The 22804-nt window shown below is 45.8% G+C and overlaps 2 protein-coding genes across 2 annotated transcripts in view; one reads left to right on the top strand and one right to left on the bottom strand.

The window, feature by feature from the left end:
- Positions 1-16720, top strand: part of SLC29A4 (solute carrier family 29 member 4) — a 24739-nt gene extending 8019 nt beyond the window's left edge. The window contains exons 2-11 of the mRNA XM_072982409.2: positions 1253-1425; positions 7660-7791; positions 8368-8481; positions 8883-9011; positions 9302-9376; positions 12142-12407; positions 13302-13437; positions 13951-14138; positions 14966-15206; positions 15762-16720. Coding sequence (XP_072838510.1) covers positions 1263-1425; positions 7660-7791; positions 8368-8481; positions 8883-9011; positions 9302-9376; positions 12142-12407; positions 13302-13437; positions 13951-14138; positions 14966-15206; positions 15762-15904 — 1587 coding nt within the window. The 5' untranslated portion in view covers positions 1253-1262 and the 3' untranslated portion in view covers positions 15905-16720. The remainder of the gene's footprint in view (positions 1-1252; positions 1426-7659; positions 7792-8367; positions 8482-8882; positions 9012-9301; positions 9377-12141; positions 12408-13301; positions 13438-13950; positions 14139-14965; positions 15207-15761) is intronic.
- A 3483-nt stretch (positions 16721-20203) lies between these two features.
- The window catches only part of TNRC18 (trinucleotide repeat containing 18), a 91937-nt gene continuing 89336 nt past the window's right edge, over positions 20204-22804 (bottom strand). The window contains 1 exon segment of the mRNA XM_078381265.1: positions 20204-22385. Within this exon segment, the coding sequence (XP_078237391.1) occupies positions 22179-22385 (207 nt within the window). The 3' untranslated portion in view covers positions 20204-22178.

Genomic DNA, 22804 nt, shown 5'->3' with positions numbered 1-22804 from the left:
TTTCTGTATTATGTACTGTCACTCTGGAGTCACTATTTGCTCCTTTGTTGTTAAGCACCAACAAGGCGGATCTGTTTGATGGTGACATTCATATTTTTAAAGATATGTGAGATGATCAAGAACTGATTGAACGAGTACAACCAACCCAGTGAGTTTCTATGGCTTAGTCAGGATTTGAACCCGGGTTTCTTCAGCCCTAGCCTAGCACCCTATCCACTTTTTTAAAATGTGCTTTTGAAAAATCCTCCTGTTGTACATATGCAAGCCCAGAGACAATGGCATGCACCTAAAATATCTCCCATTGTCTGCCGTGGAATAACGGCTGTTGCATGAGTCACTGCCATTGTCTACCAGCAGACAAACCATCTGAAGCCTGCTACGAGCAATATGCTCTTTTGAAGCCTGCCCTTTACATACCAGGAATATATAAAGAGTTCACAAGAGTTCATTCTTTCAGCTACTACCAGCTGGGGAATTCTGGGAGTTGTAGTTAAAAAAAAGGAACATGGACCTGGTTTCCATCATTAGCATCTGTGACATAACAAGGATGGCTTGCTTGTTTTATTTGTCAAATACCTCTATTCTCAAAATCAGTGAATCCCAGCCAATAGTACATATAATACTAGTGGAACCTAATTCAGATAGGAAACATGGTTTTCAAGAACATTGTTAAAAATTAACTTTTTCATAACATTCCTATATGTATTCTCCTACCATACCTGCCATGAACCCATTTCTGTGCCTTTTAAGCATGCTAGTGGTAACTTTGGATGCTGCATGTTTCTCCTGGTTCCCCATCCGTGAACTTACTGCAAATGTCAGATAGAGTGGCCAGAATCTTAGTACGTACATATGCCAGCATAAATTAAGCAGCATGAAATGCAGTGGTGAACTGCTTCTTGTAGCAAAGCTGTTGATGCTTGCATTCCTGGCCATACACCAGTCATGAGACTAAGCACGCCGTAGGGAATGCAAGCATCGACTTCTTAACTATTCTCCACTGAGATTTAAGTCATTGGAATTACACCAGTGTACTTAACTAATAAGATTCTAGCTGAGAACAAAACATCATCAAATGTAAAGATGTCCTTCTTGGGAACAGTGGGCTTTTTCATTTCTCTCGTGGTGGGACACAGGTTCTTTAATGGAGAGATTACTGAGAAATTAGATATGGAAGAGGGATGGAACCATTACTCAGGAGAGTTTGGTGGGATATTCACTGGGGTCATGATGCTTTCTTTCATCCCACTAGGTCAACAGCCATGGGCTCGGTTGGGGGAGACCACTTCAAGGACATCAGCCCCGTGGTGACTCCTGAAGGGAACGTCGTGATGAGTTTCAGCTTTGACAGCTACCAACTGGAAGAAGAGGAGCTGCAGGCTAAGGGGTGCCAAGCCAAAGGAGTTCTCACCTTCATGGAGCCAGGTGAGGGTTCCGGAACTGGGGCTTAGAGATGTCTCCATGGATGTCTCACAAATACAGTGGTGCCCCGCATAGCGACGTTAATCTGTTCCAGGATTAACGTCACTATCCGGATTCCTCACTATGCGGGGGGGGGAACCCATAGGAACACATTAAACTCTGTTTAATGCATTCCTATTGGGGAAAAACTCACCACTATGCAGGGAATCCTCCAACTGGCTGCCATTTTTGCCGCCCGGTAAGCGAGGGCAGGGCACGAAAATGCTTCAGGCAGCCATTTTGTTGACCCGGTGGCCATTTTGGAACTGCCAATCAGCTGTTTGTAAAACATCGCAATGTGAAGATCGGTAAGCGAAACGCTTACCGATCATCGCAATGCGATGTTTTCCCTATCTAAAACATCACAATGTGATCGCATTAGCGATCGCAAAAAATGCGTCGCTATGCAGATTCGTCATTAAACGGTGCGCTCGTTAAGCAAGACACCACTGTATTGTTGTTTTTAGGGATGGCTACTAAGTTACTTTGGAACATTGGCTCTCAACCCATGATACACGCCCCACCAGCGGGTTGCAGAAGTCAAGAAGTCAAGATGGGATGCTGGGTTTTCATAACAATTGCAAAAAAAAAAAATAAATAAACCTAGGTCAATTCCCTACATCCTTAACTGGAAGTTGATTTGTTAAGGAGCCTCATGGCGCAGTGGTTAAATTGCAGTACTGCAGTCAAGACTCTGCTTACGAGTTCGACCCTGATAGGCTGAGGTACATGGCTCAACATTAACCCAACCTTCTGAGGTTGCTAAATTGTGTACCTAACTCACTGAAGCAGGGGCACAAACTGTAGCCTGCATAATTAATTTGTGAACCTGGCCTTAATCCACTCTTCAGGTTTCTCCCACTGGTACCGTCTGTTGAAAACAAACCACTCAAGGGCGCAATACCTAGATGCACTTACTTTTGCCCCCTTGAGAACTGCTTTCACAGAACTCCGCTTCCAAACCATGCCAACCGCTGTCTTAGATGGCAGGTACATGAATGTCCCTAAACATCTAAGGATGTGCATCTGTGGAGCAGGTGAGATAGAGGATGTTCTCCATCATCTATTCTATTGTCAGCTATATCAGAACCCCCGAGAAAAGCTCCTGGGTAACATTTTGGCTGCTCTACAGGAGGAAACCCCTCAGATAAAGGTGGTCAGGTTACTCTTGGACTGTGACCCATATGTTACGTATAGAACAGCGCTATTCGCAAAAGCGGCCAGAAACATTCGGGCTAATGTTTTGAAAGCCATTGCGCTCAATTGTGTGGGAGATTCTCAGATATGAGGGGTCTCTTATTATTTTATTTGTCTGTGGTTTTTATCATGATTTTAATTGACCATATCTGTATTTTAAACAATTGTGATGGCTTTTAGCTAATAGAATAAACTTGAACTGGTAACTGGTAATTTGTGAACTGCCCAGAGATTGTTATAAATGCCATGGGGCAGTATATAAGCAGCACACTTTTCTTTTGTATCCTTTAATTAATTAATGGGATTATCAACCATTCTGATAATGGAACTATTATCTTTCTTGGTGGTTTTGACTGAGGAAAAGAAGGAGCCTGCCCTGCCCAGATTAGGTATCTCATGTCTGTCTTCTGGTTTAGATCTCTTGTGGTTGTGATGTGTCACAAAATTGTGTCTGATTTTCAATGACCCTAACAGAGTTTTTGGAGGTATGTGAGCTGCTCGGGACCAAGTCCACCATGCTCCCCACCCAAGGAGTGTCCATGGCTGAGCAGGGATTTGAACTCAGGGCTCCTGTATCCTCCTAATCCAACAATCTATCCTCTACACACCACAGTGGCTCTCTGAAGTCACAGAACTGTTGGGGTTCCTTTCCTGTTTGGACTGGTTAGTGTTTTAAAGGCATCTTGCCCAGCTAAAATATGGAAGGGTCATTTTCTGCTCCTGGACATTCCATTACCACTATTACCACCATGAAAAACAACCACCAGGAAACCAGTGAAAATACTTTTACCAAAATATATAAATCCATGCGTTATGCAGTCTGTTTTACTCTTAAGGGCAGAAGAATTGCTGCTCCCCAGCCATCCAAAAACATCAGCCATGATATACATTACAACTAGTATACTGTTCATTCTAGAGAACCATCTTTTAGGTCAGATGTTCCTCCATGACAATAGTTACATCTCTTTTGTCCCTCTGTTTCCAAAGAGATCGCTGAGTTGGTCTGTTCTTTGGCGTGCGGTCGGGAAATGAAAACCAAGATGAAGCCCAATACGGTGCAACTCCTTACAGATCTATGCCTTACTAGATTTGGCTCCTATGATTTGTTAGTAGGACCAGGGGTTCTACAGCTTGGTCAAGCATATAGCTTTGGAACAGCAATTATAGATATTATGACGACAAACCAGTGGCGCTACCTAAGGCTTCAGCCTGGCATGGCCATCTTCCCACTGGATGACAGTATCTGCAGAGCCGCCTTTACCAAAGGCAAAAAACAAAACAAAAACAAAACCCTTATTGGCATGCTTTCAATGAGGCCTCTGCCCAGCCGCTCTGCCCCGCGGCCCCTCCGTGTGCCAGTTGGCTTTTCCTTCCTCTGCATCATGTTGTTTGGCTTCTGTGTTGCCCAGCGAAGACCTGGTATTTAAGTACCTCCTGGGTATCCACTAAAAGCCTGCAATTTGCAGGAGGGAATTTAATCAGGCTGGTATTTATTATATGCCATGCGCTGGCCCTCCAGGCCCTCCTCAACCTTCCATTTGTGAACACGAATGCCAGCTTTTTAAAAATTAAGTCTTTAAACGGGCGGTTAAATCACCTCTTTGCAAGCTATAATCAGAAAGCAGCCATAAGCTGCTCCTTAGCATCCCCTAGTCCCATCCTAGCATCAGGGAAGGTCCTTTCTGGAACTACAACGCTCACATGTGTCCTATGCCAGGGGATTCTGAGACTTCTCGGGCAAACCAGTGAGCCGTTCCAAGCTCTGTTAAGAAACCAGCAACTCTGCTTTCATGGTGCCTGCTATGGCTCTATTGCCCTCGTGAAGGCTCTAATCCTGGCTGCATGCACTTGCAACACATACTTGTTCACTCCGTTGAGCAGAGTGGGAGCAAGACTGCAGTTAAACCATTTAAAACCTTTTGCTAGACCTTTGTTAGATCATCAGTGGGTTCCTTCCTAGCAATGGCTTTTTTTTCTGCGAAGTTGCAGAGATGGGAGACAGCTTGAGTAAGGACCAGGAAAACCTAGAGTGGGAGTTTTAGATGATTGCATCAAAAGGGTCTGGATGCAGGCCCTTGAGGGCAACGAATCTGCTACGCAGGGGTCTCAAACATGCGGCCCGGGGGCCATTTGCGGCCCGCCGGATGATAATTTGTGGCTCCCGCCTTGCATGCCCCCCAAAGCGCCCGCATGCCCTCTGCTGTCAAGAGTAAAAAAAAGCCTCACCTTGCTCGCCAGCTCTCTCCCAAGATAGCGCGTCTTGCACCCCCCATCTGGAATTGCAGCCTGCCAGCCAGCCCGCCTCTCTACTGGCTAAGGAAACTCCTTGGGCTCTTGCTCCCCTTGGTGGAAAATCTGAGGCGGCCCAGCCTCACCCAGACTCTGCCTCCAGTGGCCCCCAGGTAAATTGAGTTCGAGACCCCTGTGCTACTGGTTTTAGCCTTAAACCTGCAGGAGCTATCCATGGTGCTGAAATTTATGCCTCCAGGAGACCAAATTGTGACTAGCTGTGGCTGAAATCCTGTCGCACTGCTAAGCAGAAGGTGCAGTCTTTGAAGGCAAACTGCCTCAGATGAAGAAATGCATCTGCACATATTATCTGTTGCAAGTTGAGTTGCGCCACTCAGCAGGCAACAGACAATGTCTATGGAGATTTCTTAACTTGAAACAATTGGCCTCCCAAAGTTACGCGTTTTGCTCAGCAGCACAACAGGATTTCAGCCACAGTGTAATAAATACAGGGTTTCTGTGGTTCTGCTAGTGCTGCCTAAAATATTTGTGTTTTCTAAGTGTGAAATAGCCCTGTTACTCCTGCTGATGCCTGCAAATAATACAACCCCTAATGAGGCTTCCAACTAGGGGTGTGCATCTTGGCTTAATTTGTACTTGCGAGTGAGAATTAAATTTTTCAAAACCTTTCTCCCCACTGGACAAGACTGCGAAAGTTTCTCTCCCTTTTTTTTTCCATTTTGGGACTAATCCCCCCCAAATGCATGGAAGTGATTCCCCACCCCTTTTAAAAACATCAAGGTTTGCACAAAAGAATGCCGAGATTGCTAATGCAAAGCCATTCTTTGTGACCATCTTTTTTCAAAAAATGCTTCCTGCCGTTTTAAAAGAAATGCACTGCTCTTTTCACCTTCGTGCTGACACGAGGAGTCTCAAAGCAGGGAACAAGATTTTTTGATGAGGCATCTCAGTGTGTTGAGACAGTCTCTCTTTTCTGACAAGGACAAGAGGGTTTTTGGCAAGTGTTCATCTTAACCTTGGATGTCCTGATAATGCCTGAAAACCCCTGCTTCCTTATGGGGGAACCAAGTTACTCTCGGTCTTTGTAATGTCTGGGAATACTTGTGCCTTGATAAGTGCCGGGCAGCCCAATTACCAGGCCTGGCATGGCCTTGTTTTCCTTCAAACAGAGACACTGGTAGAATTTGTAATTATGTTGTTCTGCAACGTGGGCTCGCTTGCTTCGTGAGGTTGGGCTGTATTATGGATGGATTGTCATTTCCCTTGGAATTTCAGCTTCGAATTTCAATTGAGACCCTTAGCCTATACTGCTTACAAAACACTACAGCACTTTGTGAACCAAAGAGCCCAAATCACCTATTTGGCTGCTATTTCAGAAAATCTTATTTTTCACGTGTCATTCACCGCAGCAAGTCTCATAGGGTTGCAATATATATGAGCGCATAGCCCAGTGGTTTAGGGCCAGGGGTTGGAGTTCGATTCCCCCACTGGGGCTCCTTGATCGGAGCTGCGCTTGACGATTCTCAGGATCCATTCCAGCTCTGCAGCATTAGGATTATTATTATCAACGAGGAATTGAAGCAGTTCTGTGTTCTAGTAATTTAAAAAAAAAATCCCACCCAAAACAAAGTTTGAAACCTCTGTCTCTCACTTGATATTTTGATGTGCTGTGATGTTTTGTAGATTTTTTGGCAGGCGCATGTCAGCTCTGTTAGGTCAGACGGCTTCGCTGCAAGATAGCAGACCAGAATTTGGAACAATCTCCCCTCCGAGATCCGTTTGGCTCCCTCGCTGGGCATTTTCAAAAACCAACTTAAAACCTGGCTTTTTAGGCAGGCCTTCCCTCCGGGCACCACTTAATTTATCTTTGATTCCCCATCTTGCATGTCTGTTCATTGTTAAATTGTTGTGAAATTGTATTTATATGTCAATTGTTGTTATTTTATCTATTGTGAGCCACCCAGAGTAGACAATGTCTCGATGGGCAGCATATAAGTCTAATGAATGAATGAATGAATGAATGAATGAATGAATGAATGAATGAATGAATGAATAAATAAATAAATAAATAAATAAATAAATAAATAAATAAATAAATAAATAAATAAATAAATAAATAATATAAAAGATAGCTGCCTACAACTGATCACAAAAGAGATCAGTGCATGTCCATTGCAACTTTAGCCTATGATTTTAATAGCATGCCATCAGGTTGATCCTGACTCATGGCAACCCTGTCAGATATTCAGCACTCAGAAGTGGCTTACCAGTCTCTCCTTCTGGTCCTGCTCTGGGGCCACTGTGTAGTTTCCTGGAAGAGATGCATGTGGCAAAGCATGCCACACACATTCCTGGTGCTACTGGCCAGCTTCTCTCCTAAAATGCACAGTGAGGATTCGAACTCCCAACCTTGATTCTACAGCTAGGTGAACTTTACCCTAACCAGGCTGCAATTCCTGGTGTGTAGCACCATCAATGCTTGTGTGCCACCATTACAAACCAAGAGAGAATTATTAGGATGTTGACAAGCCTTTTCTACTACTCATTGAAATACACCTTATAAATATTAAGCCAGTTCCGAGTAAAGGAGATCTTACTCGTCATTGGCTTTAAATTTAAACACTTGTATAATAATGACAACAGGAAATTCTTGGTCTGTCATAAAAGAATGCTATATCAACACCTGCAGGGTCATCCTATCCAGTCCTTTTAATTGTAAACCTGCTTCTTCCTCTTTCTTTCGGCCTGCAGTCTGTGAAGACCCCAAACCCCAGGATCGCTACCACGGCATTTATTTTGCTATGCTGCTAGCAGGAGTCGGCTTTCTCTTGCCTTACAACAGCTTCATCACAGATGTGGATTATCTTCATCACAAGTACCCGGGTAAGTTTGCTCAATGTTCTTTGAAACACCAGAGAGGTCAATTTCAGCTGGATTGCATTGTTTTGGTGCCACTTATCCACCATATTACAGTTAGACATTACACGCACACAGAGATACAGAAATAGATTTTTTAAAAAAAAAAAAATCAAAAAGCATAGGTGAATCAAAGTGGAGCATTTTTAAGGCCATTGATGCTCTGGTGGGAGGGGCTTAAAAGTGCTAAGTTGAACACCAGCCGGGGGTGTGTTGCGTCGGCTGAAAAGGCTAATACAGTCTAGTCTAATGGTAATTTGCCAAAGAGGGGAAGTGAGAAGAGCTTTCACTGGGGCAGTCCTATGCTTTCTACAGTTAAGGAATTTCCTATTGTAATGACCAGTTGTCTGCAACAGATTACCTGGCAGCCCTTGTTCTGGTGAACAGGCTTTGCATATTGTTTTTTTTTTTTAATCCTTCATAATTGATTTGACTGGAGATAGCTGGTAAACGAAAGAAATACAGGGCATGCAACACCTCCATCATCATATTCCCGATCTGTCTATCTCTAGCCTCATTCTCATCGTTGCTGTTTTCCTGCAGGAACCTCTATCGTCTTTGATATGAGCCTTACCTACATCTTGGTAGCATTGGTAGCTGTCATCCTGAACAACGCCCTGGTAGAAATGCTGAGCCTCCACACCAGAATCACCGTGGGTAAGCCCAAGGACCCCCCTGCTCCCCTCACACCACCTATTCGCACGTGCCTATTCTTGTTTGTTTGTTTATTCCATTTATACCCTCCCTTACTCTAGGTAGTGCATCTCTCTGTTTGTCTCACAACAGCCCTGTAAGGCAGAGCAGACAGAGATGGATGTATAATCCAAGACCACCCAAGTGTGAGCCTTAGGGCAGAGTAGGGGAGATGAACATCTGCTTTGTTACAGCTGCTCCAATTGCTATTAGTCATAAAATGAAACGCAAGAGCAGATCATGATAAGTATATGGGATGTTGAAGTTCTTTTGACACTTGGGGCTGTATCCAATGCTAGCAGAACCCTGTGGTTCATAAAACACACAACTCATTCATTTTCTCTCTTGTCCCTCCTTAAACCCAGGGTACCTCTTTGCTCTCGGCCCGCTTCTTTTCGTCAGCATCTGTGACGTCTGGTTAGACCTTTTCACCCGGCGGCAAGCTTACGCCATCAACCTCATTGCGGTGGGCGTGGTGGCTTTTGGTTGCACAGGTATGTGTGGGAATGAGTGCACAGTCACTCTAGATGGGAAGATTCACCTTTGCTGGGAACAGAGACTTCTCTCCCAAGGACCATTATAGACAACCTGTTATTAGAAGGAGGAATCCATTATGTGCTGAGACTATCTAATCGTCACAGAGGAAACTTTTTGGGAAGTTTTCAAATTAGCTTATGACTGGTCCTTAGGATGCTCGCCCTGTCATAGTTTAATGTGGAATCTAGCTGTTTCTGGCGTAATAACTGGCTTGTCTTGCTTTTATATTTCTGTCTCCCCTTTGAAGTGCAGCAATCCAGTTTCTACGGCTACACCGGGATGTTGCCGAAGCGCTATACTCAGGGCGTGATGACTGGCGAGAGTGAGTATGCCCCAAAGCTTAGAAGCCACTTCTTTTTTAAAAAAGGAATTTGTCATGTTCACCAGATTCAGACAAACCTTGAATTCTGAACTGAATTGGTTTGATTCCAATTAATTTGTAGAAGGTGCAGTTTTATGCCAGGCGGTCAGCTCCAGTTACCGGGCAAGGTGAGACAAACTTACAAATCAGTATGGATCTGTGGCCCAAATCAAAGTGAACTGCTTTAGCCTATTACATTTTTAATGGCAAATTTTAAAGTTCCCTGGTATACAACCACTAAAACTAGCTATGTGAAACTCAAGAGGTTTAATCATCTCGTTAGCATCTATAATGGCAATGAATTTCATACATATCACCATGAAAAGAAAAACATTATTCCCATCATTGGGTTTTCCAGCACAGCAATTTTGCAAATGTACAAATCGGTGTAAATATGGTACATAAATTGAATTTGATAGGAAACAGATTGTGTGCTAACAAATCACAGGAAATACTGTCTGGTTCCCTCTAGTGAGCAACTCTGACAATGCACTTGGGGGGGTGACTGAGAGGTGAAACGCAGCAATATTTTGCCTGCCACTTAGATTTGGGAAGAGAAGGGTATAAAACTTGAATTCCCCCTAAAAGATATCTCAAACTGTCCTTTAAAAGAAACTTTTAAAATTAATTAGAAAATGTTACTCAGAAGTAATTTTGTAATGGCTTATTAAGTTACTTTGGAGTGTAACTTAGATAAACACTACAACTGTAACTATGTTACCTGTAATTAGTTACTACCAAACTGCCTGTTGGCTCAGCTCACCAAAAATTCATGCTGTGCCAGGAGAACTATTACTGATCTCATCCATCATAATCATCCATTTTCATACTTAGCTCCGTGGTTTAGGTCTCTGGCTGGTCGGGGGTTTGATTCCCCCGTGGTGCCTCCATCATCCATTGGGTCCCTTCCAGCTCTGCAGTTCTAAGAGGATGATGAATTATTTGCCCAAACATGACTTGAAGGAGAGCTGCAGAACTGACTGGGAAACAACCTTGTGTGTCGGGACAGTGAGAAACACTTCCTGTTGACCATTACCCACTCAAATTACATAAGTTAATTGCCATGCCCAAGGGCAAAAAAAAAAATAATAATAACACATGAAGCCTTCTCTGTATCCAGGAGCGTCCTGGCTCAGCTTTTCAACACCTGAGATGGAAGATATGGTGAATCTTCTGTTATTTTGGCTTCCCCTAATATAGGTTGCCTTTCTCGTAATTGGAGTCAACAGCCATTGGATCCGACGAGAGTTTTCGGTTTCCATAGCACTTAAACAGAATATCGAGGGCAGATGGTACCAAGCTGGTGGATTTGTTCTCTGTGCATGTCAAGCTATGAGATGACAGCTGGGATGTGCCCTTGAATACACAGCCTGGCCGTCAGAGTTGGCCCATCAAATGGGCATCTTCTCTTACCTGTTTGGTTGGCCTAGTGCTGGAAGCAGGCGGGGGACAAAACATTAATTCAATTCTTTTAAAAAGAATTTGGTTTACGGATTGGGATATTATGGATTAGGAATGTGGGATATGGTGCTTCTGCACCCACAGTTCCAAAAACCTAGGAAATCACTTTGGATTAAAAGGTTATTTTCAAAATGTTCATTCTTTCAATGCCACATTTGGCTTGTCCCTCTGTTGATGCCAAAGTCACCCCTCTAAAGTTACCGTGTCATTTCTAAGCTGTGCTTTTTATTTTAAATAGACATCTCCGTACCAGAAGGACAAACAGAGGCTCACATCCCAAAATAAAGTGAGGACGGGAAGGAAAATTCTGAGATTCATAGAAATCTAACCATAAAATCATAGAATAATTGAGTTGTAAGGGGCCTATAAGGCCATCGCGTCCGATCCCCTGCTCAAGGCAGGAATCAAAATCAAAGCCAATCTGACAAAGGGTTGCCCAATTTTCTTTTGAATGCCTCCAGCGTTGGAGCGCTCGCCACCTCTTGAGGTCCTTGGTTCCATTGTCGTACTGCTCTAACAGTTCGGAAGTTTTTCCTGATCTTCAACCTTAATCTGGCTTCCTATAGCTTGAGCCCATTGTTGCATGTCCTGCATTTAGGGATGACGGAGAACAGATCCTGTCCTTCCTCTGTATGACTCAGATTAGATTAGGCATCCTTCAGTCTCGAGAGACTATGGTAACGTGCTCTGTATGGAGGTCTTGAAACAGCATCTAGTGTGGCTGAGAAGGCCAATTCGAGAGTGACCATCCCTTCCACACTGAAGACAAATACAATCTGTCCCCTGTCCAGCTCCCTAATTTTGCTTGTTTCAGAACTGCCTCTTTGCCTCGGCCTGCTGGACAAGGGTCTCTTCAAATTGGGAGAGGCCGTGATGCCTTGCCTGCCTCCAGGCTGAACGCTCAGACGTCAAGGTTTCCCATCTGTTGAGGTCTATTCCTAAGGCCTTCAGATCCCGCTTGCAGATCTCCTTGTATCGCACCTGTGGTCTCCCTCTGGGGCGATTTCCCTGCACTCATTCTCCATACAGGAGATCCTTTGGAATCTGGCCATCAGCCATTATATGACTACCTTGCAAGTATTTGAAAAGTGCCATCCTATTTCCTCTCAGTATTTCTGAGAGCGATACATGCTTAGTTCTTTCAGTCTTTCCTCATAGGGCCGATGATGACTGAGAGGTACCCACTCCCCTCATTGTACAGCAGATGATGGCCAGGAGGTCAGGCAGCTCCTTTTCAATCTCTCCTCTTCTGCTTTTGCTTCCAGGCACGGCCGGCGTCATCATCTCTCTGAGCCGTATCTTCACCAAACTCCTGCTGTCGGATGAGAAGGAAAACACCATCATCTTTTTCTTCATCTCCATCAGCCTGGAACTCACCTGCTTTGTCCTCCACCTGCTGGTGAAGCGGACCCACTTTGTGAAGTATTACACGGCTCGCTCTCGGGATGGGGCCCCCGATTTCAAAGGGAGCCTGGACCACGGGACCGGGTATCGGGTTCATCACGACGTCACCGCAGAGGACATCCAATTCGTAAGTGGGCTTTCAGGGGTCCAAAGCCAGCCAGCTTTGGTGGCTGATGGGCAGCAGCAAGAGATATATAATGCTTTGTTTTAATGTTTGAATACTTTTTTAAAAAGCCAGAGAATAAGAACAAAAATGTCAGACAGCTCATGGAGAACATTCCAATCTTGTGGGTTTGGGGGTTTTGGAAGCAAAGGTGAATTATGATGACCTGTGTCCAATTGTTCATCAAAGTAAGAACAGACACAATTCAAGAGTCCATGAACTGCTGGATAGCACAGTGGTTTAGGGGCATCTGGCTGTGGAGCCAGAGGTTGGGAGGTTCAGTTCCCCACCGTGCCTTCTCGTCAGGGGCTGGACTTGATGATCCACAGAGTCCCTTCCAGCTCTGCACTTCTGTTCATTCCGAAGGGTAAATCAACACTTTTGTGCATCCTATTGACTCAATGGGTCTACTCTAGTTGAGACGAGCCAGCGAATACTGTCTGCAAGTCCTTGTTTGGGGAGGGAATGGGTGCTCTCTGCTGGTCCGTGCTGGCAATGCAATCTAAGCTGTGTCAAAAAAAAAAAAAAAATCCCACAAGAAGCGATCCCTTTCAGGGATCCAGGACCACCAAGATTTTAAAAAGAGGATAAAAGACGAGGTGAAAGGGGCTTGGCAAGTATCCAGTCCCACTTCAGAGAATTCACAGTCCATTGTCTTCTGTTTTTTTGCTTTTGGCTGGTGTCGAGCAATGTGGCCAGCCCTTCTTTGGATGGATGGAGGGATGGATGGATGGATGGATGGATGGATGGACGGACAGACGGATGGACGGATGGACGGACGGACGGACGGTTCTGTCTGTGTTGTGATTCTACCAAGGTGGATGGCTGATGTGGGTTCCATCTTTCCTTCTCCCCCAGGAGAATCGGACCCACGGGCAGGAAGGATCCCCTCCCAACGCTTTTGGGCAGGAAGGCGAACTGGCCGGCAGCGGGACCTACATGCGCTTCGATGTCCCACGGCCCCAAATCAAGCGCAGCTGGCCCGGCTTCCGAGGTAGCAGCAAGAGAAGACACAGCTTGGAAAATTCATCCTGGGCGATGTCAAGTTTGTAGTCTTCACATGTTGGGTTACGACACCCCTGTGAAGTGAGTGGGTGGTTCTCATTGTCGTAGACCTGAGATGGGCAACTGGTTCTGGACTACAATTCCCATGATGCTCAGCATTGGCTAGGGCAATGCTGGCCAAGTCTGATGGGTGTTACAGCCCACACAACATCTGGAAGGAGAAAAGTCCAATGATTTTGTAGACCAAGGGTGTGTGGCAGAGTTTTTAATTCCTGCTCAAATTCTCATTTTGCAGTGCAGTAGAAGTACAGAGATTCACAGAGGAGAATAGCTACAAGCTCCTCAGACAGTCCACCCCTTTCTCATTAACTGGTCATAAGCTAACATTTCTCACCACTGCTATGCCAGTAGGAGAATCGCAATGCGCCTGTGGTTTTGAACCCATAGGGTACCTCTAGAATTAGGGCTTAGATAATTGACTCCCCTCCTCATCACTGTACAGATATGATGCTGCATCGCTACATCGTCTCCCGAGTGATCTGGGCCTATATGCTGTCCATCGCGGTGAGCTACTTCATCACACTGTGCCTCTTTCCTGGACTGGAATCAGAGATCCGGAACTGCACCCTCGGGGAGTGGCTCCCCATTCTTATCATGGCCATCTTCAACCTTTCGGACTTTGTGGGCAAGGTAGGAAAAGCGTCCAACTCCGTCAGATGTCAGGTTTCTCCCATAAGAAAGACGTTACTTTCTTGTTAGGAAAATGAGTGGGCTTAACTTTATAATCCTGAAACACCATAAACCCTACAGGAGATCCTCCCATCGAGTATAGGGGATGAAGCCTACCGAATCCCAGGAATAGCAATACAGAAATCAGCACCAAGAATTATCAGAGCTCTATCAAATAAGCCAAATGGAACAATTTCCCCCTAGTTTTGTTCCATTTTCCAACAGAGTAGATCCAGGTCTCTTCTATCAAAGAAGCTCCTCTCACCCAGGGGCTGGATTTGGTGTCAGACTTAACACTCGGGGCTCAATCTCACTGTTGGGCAGAACCAAAAACATCGGCTTATTTCAGTTGGGAGCTCTTACTAAGCCTCAAAAGAAGTAACGTTTTATCACTGGGAAGAGACCCAGCATCCTTTAGGAACCACGAAATAATACCAGTGCAGGCAGAGGGTGAGCTAGGCAAGAAGGTCCAAATGGGACCCCAGGAGAGACAGATTCTGCCCGGGTCCTGTTCTACATTCATATGGTTGAAGCAGGAAGGGCTGGTAATGACTCCAGGTTCAGGAGTGCCGGGAATCCATGCCAAGTTTTAGTTTCCGCTTCTGAGGAGCTCTCCAAGGTGCTGACCTCTGCTGTCAAACTGGGTTGAGCACCCTTGGATGACTCCTACAAAGAGTAGAGTAGGACCTGAAGTTGGAGCCGCCAGTGCCACTGGATTGAAGACCCTAAGCACAAAACTGGTTCTGTGCAATAATGATACCCTATTCTCTCTCTCTCTCTCTCAACAGATCTTGGCTGCCTTGCCTTATGACTGGAGGGGGACCCACCTTCTAATCTATTCTTGCCTGAGAGTGGTTTTCATTCCCCTGTTCATCATGTGCGTCTACCCCAACGGGAAGCCCACCTTCAGCCACCCAGCCTGGCCTTGCGTCTTTTCCCTCCTCATGGGCATCACCAACGGTTACTTCGGCAGCGTCCCCATGATCTTGGCAGCGGGCAAAGTGAGCCCTGAGCAGCGAGAACTGGCGGGTAAGCAGATCGTCCCATGGGCGAGGGCCACCCAAAAGAAGGCACTCGCACGGCATGGAAAGAGGTTGACCAAGTAGCCACAGGAAAGCCAAGAGATCATCTAGTCTGGCCTTCTGCCGTGTAGAAAACTCATCGCTAAGGTGTCCATGACAGCTGGATAGCCCTGCAGCCGTCTGTTTAAAACTTTTGAAATCATTTAATATTCACTTTTTGTTGCACATTTCTACAAATTCATTTAAGATTGAATTGAATTAAAAACCGAGCACGGTCAATGGAAGAAGGACTGTGGGTGATGTAGTCAGGAAGAGCTGTGTGATGCAAAGGTCTTAATAGTGTTAATAGTGATGCTGTTGTACAGCTAAGACTCGAGACTCAAGAGAGCAAACTGCTGGATGGCTCAGTGGCTTAAGGCTTGGGTTGGGAGTCCGATTCCCCTACTGGGCCTCCTTGGCAGGGGCTGGACTGGATGATCCGTAGGGTCCCTTCCAGCTCTAAGATGATGACAATAAGATTTACCCATGAATGGACTATCTGTCTCCTCCTCTGTTTTCCCAGGGAACACCATGACCGTGTCCTACATGACGGGGCTCACTCTGGGCTCTGCCGTGGCCTATTTCGCCTACAGCCTCACCAGGACCTCCCACAGCACCTGCTTCCACACGGAGACCTACAACGGTACTATCACAGCCGGCTACTGAACGAGGCATCCACCCCCCACCTCCCACGGATGGTGTCCAGTCTGTCGGACGAGCTGGAGTGAGAGGGCCCCGGGGAACGAACCCTCCACCAGGAGCAACCTTGTCCCAGAGACATTTGGGTGGAAAATCCCAAAAAAACACACACAAAAAAAATCCCCCACCTCACCCGCTTCCCTGCTCAGTTATCACAAAGGACACTAAATCCACAAAGGAGGTTCGCCTTTATAACTCTCGTTCTGGTGGGACGCGCCTGTTCAGGCCCGCTGGGCTTGTGTAGGATCTCATTTCCCACGATTCCTTTCCATGGGCCAGATCCAACGGTCGACCCCATACTGCCATAGTATATCCCAGCATTATTGTCTTTACTGGCACGCACGTCTGCCATCTTGAGGCAGCCATCTTGAGGCAGCCCCTTGTCCCACAGCCAGCGTTGCTGTTGCTGTGCTTTGGGTCTTTTTTGGGGTTTTTTGACCACCTCATGTTGTCATTGGGTGGGGGAACCCACAAAATGTTAACACTCTTGCCCCCCCACCAACCATGATGGTGTGAATTCACCACCACCGCCATCATCTCCTTCTGCCCTGGGGCAGCTATCACAAAACACAGCATCAGGCCAGCTGGCTTTTACATATAGACTGTATAGTGTTTGTTTGTTGGAAAGGGCCATGGAAACAGGCACCCTAGAAGCTTTAATCCCGAAGGTGGCTCTTTTTCTTAGAATTTCCTCTGGGTTTTAAAGAGGTTTTGACGGGGATCTTTGAGGTGAGACTGGATGCACTCAAACAGCTTTGTTAATAAAATGTCATTTCCCCTGAAGCTGCTCTTGGCTTGATTGGTCTCGTCGCTTCCGCGCCACATTTCATCACATCTGAGAGTTGCTGAATTAAAATTAAAACAGAGGTGAATCCGTTTTGCATTCCGGAATGAGTGGAAGAGCCGATGACATGATTCAGATTTGCCTCGATTCCACCGTTCCAAGTTTCAGGCTAAGATTTTTATTTTTCTCCTCCAAATGTCCCTCGGCTTAAAATCAGCCCTGCTTCTGGGTGCGTGGAAAGCTTGCTTCTCAGAAACGGGGAGGTCCCATCTGCACCCTGGCCTGCTAGTTTTCTTGTGATGATGGAGCTAAGTGATGATAGAGAGCTTAGACATACATTTATTCTCTCCCCACCCGACCACTACCCCTCGTCTCTCTTTGGCCATTTATACGTGCTATAGTCCAGAGCATGATAAAATTATTTCTTTGGACTACAAAGTCCTAGAATGCTGGCTTTGGGGATTCTGTGCATTGCAATCTACTTTTAAAAAAAACCTCACAACTTCTTCCAAGCTGTGGCACAGCTAAAGAGAACCCGCCGAAGGTGACCCAGGTTATAACTTGCATGTGGCATAATTAATGCACCAAACCTTTCACACCGAGGGCAACAGTTCATAATTCAAAGCTGGAGCATCAATCCAAGCTAGTATATCCAATGATGTGGGTGTGTTTGTGCATGGAGGCAATTTGGAGGGGAAAGTGGTGGGTGGGGGAAAAGGGCTGCTTAACCCCTCGCCACTAGATTCTTCTGTTCATCAAACTCCAGGTTTTTTTCTGTCCTCTTTACAACACACTAGATAAAAAGATTTAGGAATCCCAACGGAGAGAAGAGGTCCTGTAACAGCTTAATTAAAAAACAACAACAGTTGATCCTGCTAGGACACCAAGACCAAAATCCTGTTCCTCAGTAGCACAAACAATATAACCTTTAGAGAAACATTGTGGTCCATTAAGATAGCCTCATAGCCATTGTCTGTCACACACCAATTTGTACAACTCTATCTGTAATAGAGAACGTCTGTGGTGGTTTCTTAACTTACGACTGTTTGCTTCCAAACTGTAGGTCGTTGGGAGGAACTCTGCAGCAGGCTTTCAGACGGTGTGTCTGGCTGAACCCCCCGTGTGAAAACCATAACTAAATAGGAAACACCAAAGGCTAGGCTCTGCCATAGACCCCCATTGAACCACACCTTCCCGCAACCTCTGCCGCCCATTTTTTTGGTGTACACGTTCCAGTGGGTTGCTCTATAACTGGCCCATCGCTTCCCACCGCCACCCGTCTGCCAAGTATCAATTTTCCCTCTTTCCTTCTCACAGGATCAACCACGATCACAACCACCTCCCAAATTCTGCACTATGCATTTCTTTTCAGCACCTGCAACATGGCTTCTAATAATTTAGCATGGAGCATCCCCCCCCCTTGAAGGCATCCCAGACCACACGAGATCACTGAGCACCACCAGTCCACTTGCTGTGCACGTGTCCAGTGCTATTCCCTGTCCCACCATGACTGGTCCATCCTTGATCGCCTCTACAAAACACCCTTTTAAGAGCTAGCAGGGGCATCACCCACCTCTTCTGTACACAGGCCCATGTGCGGTGGGAAGAAACAGAACGACTTGATGGATTTCTTTTTCTTAAACACTAGTTTGGCTTTCTTCCTGGGGAAAGGGCGTGTGATCTTCAGACCAACCCTTTCACTGCAAGGCCCTCACGCAACACGCTCTTTCCAAGCAGACGACAGCCCTTGTGATGCAAATCTGCATGTCATTTCCCCAGATCCCATATTTCTGAGAAGTAACTATGGCTGAAAATAGTGCCAGCATATAAAATGCATAGGGTTTGATGAATGTTGGAGGCTGGGCTATGCAAGGGGTTCAGATCAGGGGTGAGGAACGTAAAGCCAGGGCAGAATTTGACTCGCTCAGGGGTTCCCGATGCCATGCCCATTTTCAGGAATTTCCCAATCTGTAGCAAGGCTCCCTTGCTTAGCTCTCAGTAATAATTAAAGTACTGTACAGCGAAATGTTAATCTGCTGGTACAGTATTTTCATAGCCCATCTTTTTGCCTTTTTGTTCCTACCCTTGATTTAAATCATTCTGAGTTTTGCAGCACCGCAATCTCTTTCAACATCTAAGGAATGGTTTTACCAGTGCCCCCCCCCCACCCACACCCAGTGAATTTCTTTGGATGAGAACAGACTTGAACCCAGGGCTCCTGAGCCCTAGCCTGTCACTCTATCCACTACACCAAACTGAGTTCTAGACAGACTAAAAATCAGGAGGACTGCGTTCAAATCCCTGCTCAGCCATGGAAGCTCACTGGGGGTATGAAATTGTAAAACCACTCCTTAAATATTACACTTACCTTGAAAGCCCTACTAGGGTAGCCCTAAGACAGTTCCAACTGGACCACACAAGATATCATAGGTGGTAGCAGGACTTGAAACCAGATGAAGTCTCAGCTCGGCCTCTGGACTCAATGTACGAATGTACAAAGGAAGGAAGGAAGGAAGTTGGCAACTCTAACCTCAGTAAAGCTGAATCCTGTTTTTGTCTGGACTTTACTGTAGCTGTCCAAGATGCTGAAACTATTTGAAAAGGAAGGAAGGAAGGAAGGAAGGAAGGAAGGAAGGAAGGAAGGAAGGAAAGGGGGAAGGGAGGAAGGAGCTAGTATCAGTTTAGAACTGCCTCCTTGGAAACTTCAGGGTTTGGGGGGACCAGCTATACCCTCTCAGGAAAACTTGCAGGTTGTACATTGAGACCACAAGGGTGGGCAAGCCAGACTTAATGGTCGAAAAAAAAAAATAAGACAAAGAAAGGCAGAGTTCAGGCTGTTTGTTTTTCAATCCATTTTTTTTATGAAAAAGGATCACACATAATTCGGCAACAAACAGAATGCAAAAAAGGGGGGGAAGGAATTGAAAACATTAAAATAAAAAAAAAAGAACATAACGACAGCGGGTTGGGGAACAGGGACACAAAACCTGGCTCCTCTCCTCTCGATTGTCTGCAAATATCCTTGTGTTCCATAGAAGGCAATGGGCAGTTAAGTGCTTTCTATTTAACATTCACATAATTTTTTTCCCCTCTCTTTCTCTCTCTCTCTCTTTCTCTCTCTCTCTTTCTCGCTGTATCTTTTTTAAACATTTGTTCCCTCCGGCTGCTTCTCTAAGTCGAGTACACCGTTGGTATGCAAGCAACGCTCGGGCATTCTCCGGTTCCCCTGGCTTCTCTGCTTTACAGTCCTCACAATCCAACACAGAAAAATAAAAAATAAAAGAGTCTAAATGTCAGACTGTGTTTGCTTTTATAATTTCATAATTTTTTTCACAGTTTTTTTTCTTTAAAAAAAAGTTTATATATTTATATATATATTTATATATTTATATTTTATATTTATAATTAAAAAGTTTGAATCTGTTCTGCTTTTCTTTTTTTTCCTCTTCCATGTCCTTTCCTTTTTCCTTTGTTTTTGTTTGTGTGTGTGTGTTTTCTGTTTTTTTTTTTCCTTAAAGAAGATTATAATACAGAGGTGTGGGGGGCAGGGAGAGGGAAAGACTAAACTAGTCTTTCGGTACGTGAAAACTGTACAGAGTTGTTGCCCCAGAGTTAGGGGTGTGTGGTGGGTGGAAAGATTAAAACAAATGGTATCCATCAAAAGCTTCAGAAAAGGTGATCTGGGGTTAGAGAAGGCAGGCAGTATAAAGCAGCACCACTACGATTCTTGAAAAGTAAGGTGTAAAAAGGGAGAGAGGGGCATTTCTCCTGAGCTGTCCGTTCCTAGTACTCTTAGAACCACAGCAGATCATCAAATCTGTCCATGTAAGTAAAGGTTCCCCTCGTGGTAGTGCTGGAATGGTAACAATCCTGTTGTCGTGCCTTTGTAGTGTATGAGTTCGTTGGTTAAGTGCAAAATACAGAATCTTCTTAGTCTCCTCCTCCTTGTTGCCTTGCTCTGCCTCAACCCCATCCCGCAAACACCCAACATTCTCCCCACTCCAACGCAACCTCCATTTCTGGTCAGGCGTGTTCAGATTTGGGCTTCCGCCCGGCGCCACGAGGGCCACGTCCGGAGCAATCGGCCCCCGGCAGTCATGAGGAACGCTACGGACGAGCGGAGGATAAAGTGTCGTGGAAAGCGGGAAGCAGCCGATCAGTGACCGCCATGCTAGTGTTTCATCAAGTGTCATGCGGGCTTCCTCGCCCGCAGTCTAAAGTCCCCATGGGGGGGGGGGGAAACCCCAAGTTTCTGCAAATGTGTTCTTCATCTGTTTAAAAGTGGACCTGGTGAGGAAGAAGGGCGTGTGAAATGCATTTCGGTATTTCATCCTTTCTGAATATCCAGGAATCTTCTAAAGGGGGTAAAAATGGGGTCCAGGCATTTTTTTTAAATAAAGTGTTTCTTGAGTTCCTGAAGTGGGAGCAGCAAATAACCAACAACCTCCTTCCCAAAGATGTTTCCTCTTCCCCTGAACCATGTCGGATATGTAGGGAATGAGCCGATGGGACAAAAAAAAATCTCTCCAGCTTCTAAGCAGGACGTTAGTCACTTACATTCAACATATGTGAAGAAGGAAAAGTTTGTGTTCCACCCCACCTTGCGGAGAATGAAAAGCAACTTTCCTCACAACCTCGAAGGTTTCGGGAGGAGGACGGCAAAATGAGGCGTCGATATTGGGTGCAGTTCAGTGTCCGATCGCTCTCGTCCTTCCGTTCAAGCTCTTGGCAACCTGAAAAGGGGTGTGGGTTGAGCAGTTCTTGGTCGGAGGGGAGAACTTCTCAGCGATGTGTCTCCTCACCTCAGGGAGCAGGTCTCGGAGGCCGGGCAGCGGACAAACCTTGGACACTGGATCGCTCCGAGTCTCCCCGAATCTCGTATTCTTCTACAGGCAAAGATTGCGCTTGGCAGAGAAGGATTCCTGAGTAACCCTAAAGATTCAAGAAACACTGAATCCAGAAAACGTTGGTGTCCTGACAAATCCTATGAAAAGCTTGACCCGAAATGGGATGGGGACGACGACGCGCCTGCCGTTCAGCATTCTTTGGGCGATGGGACACCGAACCCCAAACTGGTACCAGTTTGTGGGTGGGGGGCAGAAAACAAGCTTGGCTGCCCACGCCTTGTAATCTCCGAGTTGTTTTTGAACGATTCCCTTCTCCTGGAAGAGATAAGCCGCCGGATCCATCACTCTGACTTGGATTTTAGGAACTCCCTTGGCAAAAAATAAAAGGAGGAGGGAAGAGTGTGTGTATACAGAAAGGACCTCTGCTTTTCTCATATAACGGTGTGACTGAGCATTAAACAATCATGCTGTCGTTAAAAACAGGCACATACTTTCATTTCATCTCATTCCTCTCTACTGCTTCCTCCGCCCTGGAGAGGCGGCATGCGGGTGAACCTGTATGCTTCAGAAGGCTGGGTAGACCTTCTCCGTTTCTCTTTTCCAGATGCTGTTAACAGATGACCGGTACCCCGTCCGTATTGAAGATCATGCCTGTGGTGGGCTCATAGGTCCCTGCTAGGTAGTATAGGTCTTCACTGTCGTGGTATTTCTTGGTTTTCAGCATCTGTTCATATTGTTCGAGGTCAACCACCAAACATTTGTGCGAGATCGTCTGGACGTCGTTTTCATCCACGTGGGAGGACTGGTACAGGGCGCGCTGGACGAGAAAAGAGGAGGAGACACCGAGAGAAAGGCAGAAAAGGGTTAGCCAAAAGAGGGGTTGCGTTCCTTTGCGGCTGGGGCTGCTCAGCACCAAAAAAGAAGCAGCTTTGTTCCCCATTTCTGAAGCCTCTGCCTTTACTTTCTCACCACGTTTCAAGCTCCTAGTCCTCAGCAGATCTGATCTTCTCCAACACCCTAACCCACAACTCCTCTTCCTTCCCCTCGTCTTCTCCTGGACCTTTCACTTTCTTCTCCCACACTGAGGTCCCAGCTGCACCTTACAGGGAAAGGGGAACTGCTTGCACCACACAGACTTATGCAGGCGTAGCTGTACAATAGGATTTCACTATCTTATTTACTCTTGCTGTTCATGGCTACAGGGAAAGAACTACACAAGAGTGTTGAAGCTCACAT

This window comes from Pogona vitticeps, chromosome 13 (genome assembly GCF_051106095.1).
Source record: "Pogona vitticeps strain Pit_001003342236 chromosome 13, PviZW2.1, whole genome shotgun sequence".
NCBI lineage: Eukaryota > Metazoa > Chordata > Lepidosauria > Squamata > Agamidae > Pogona > Pogona vitticeps.
Note: the sequence above shows the minus strand (reverse complement) of the source record. Positions and strands in the feature narration are given on the sequence as shown.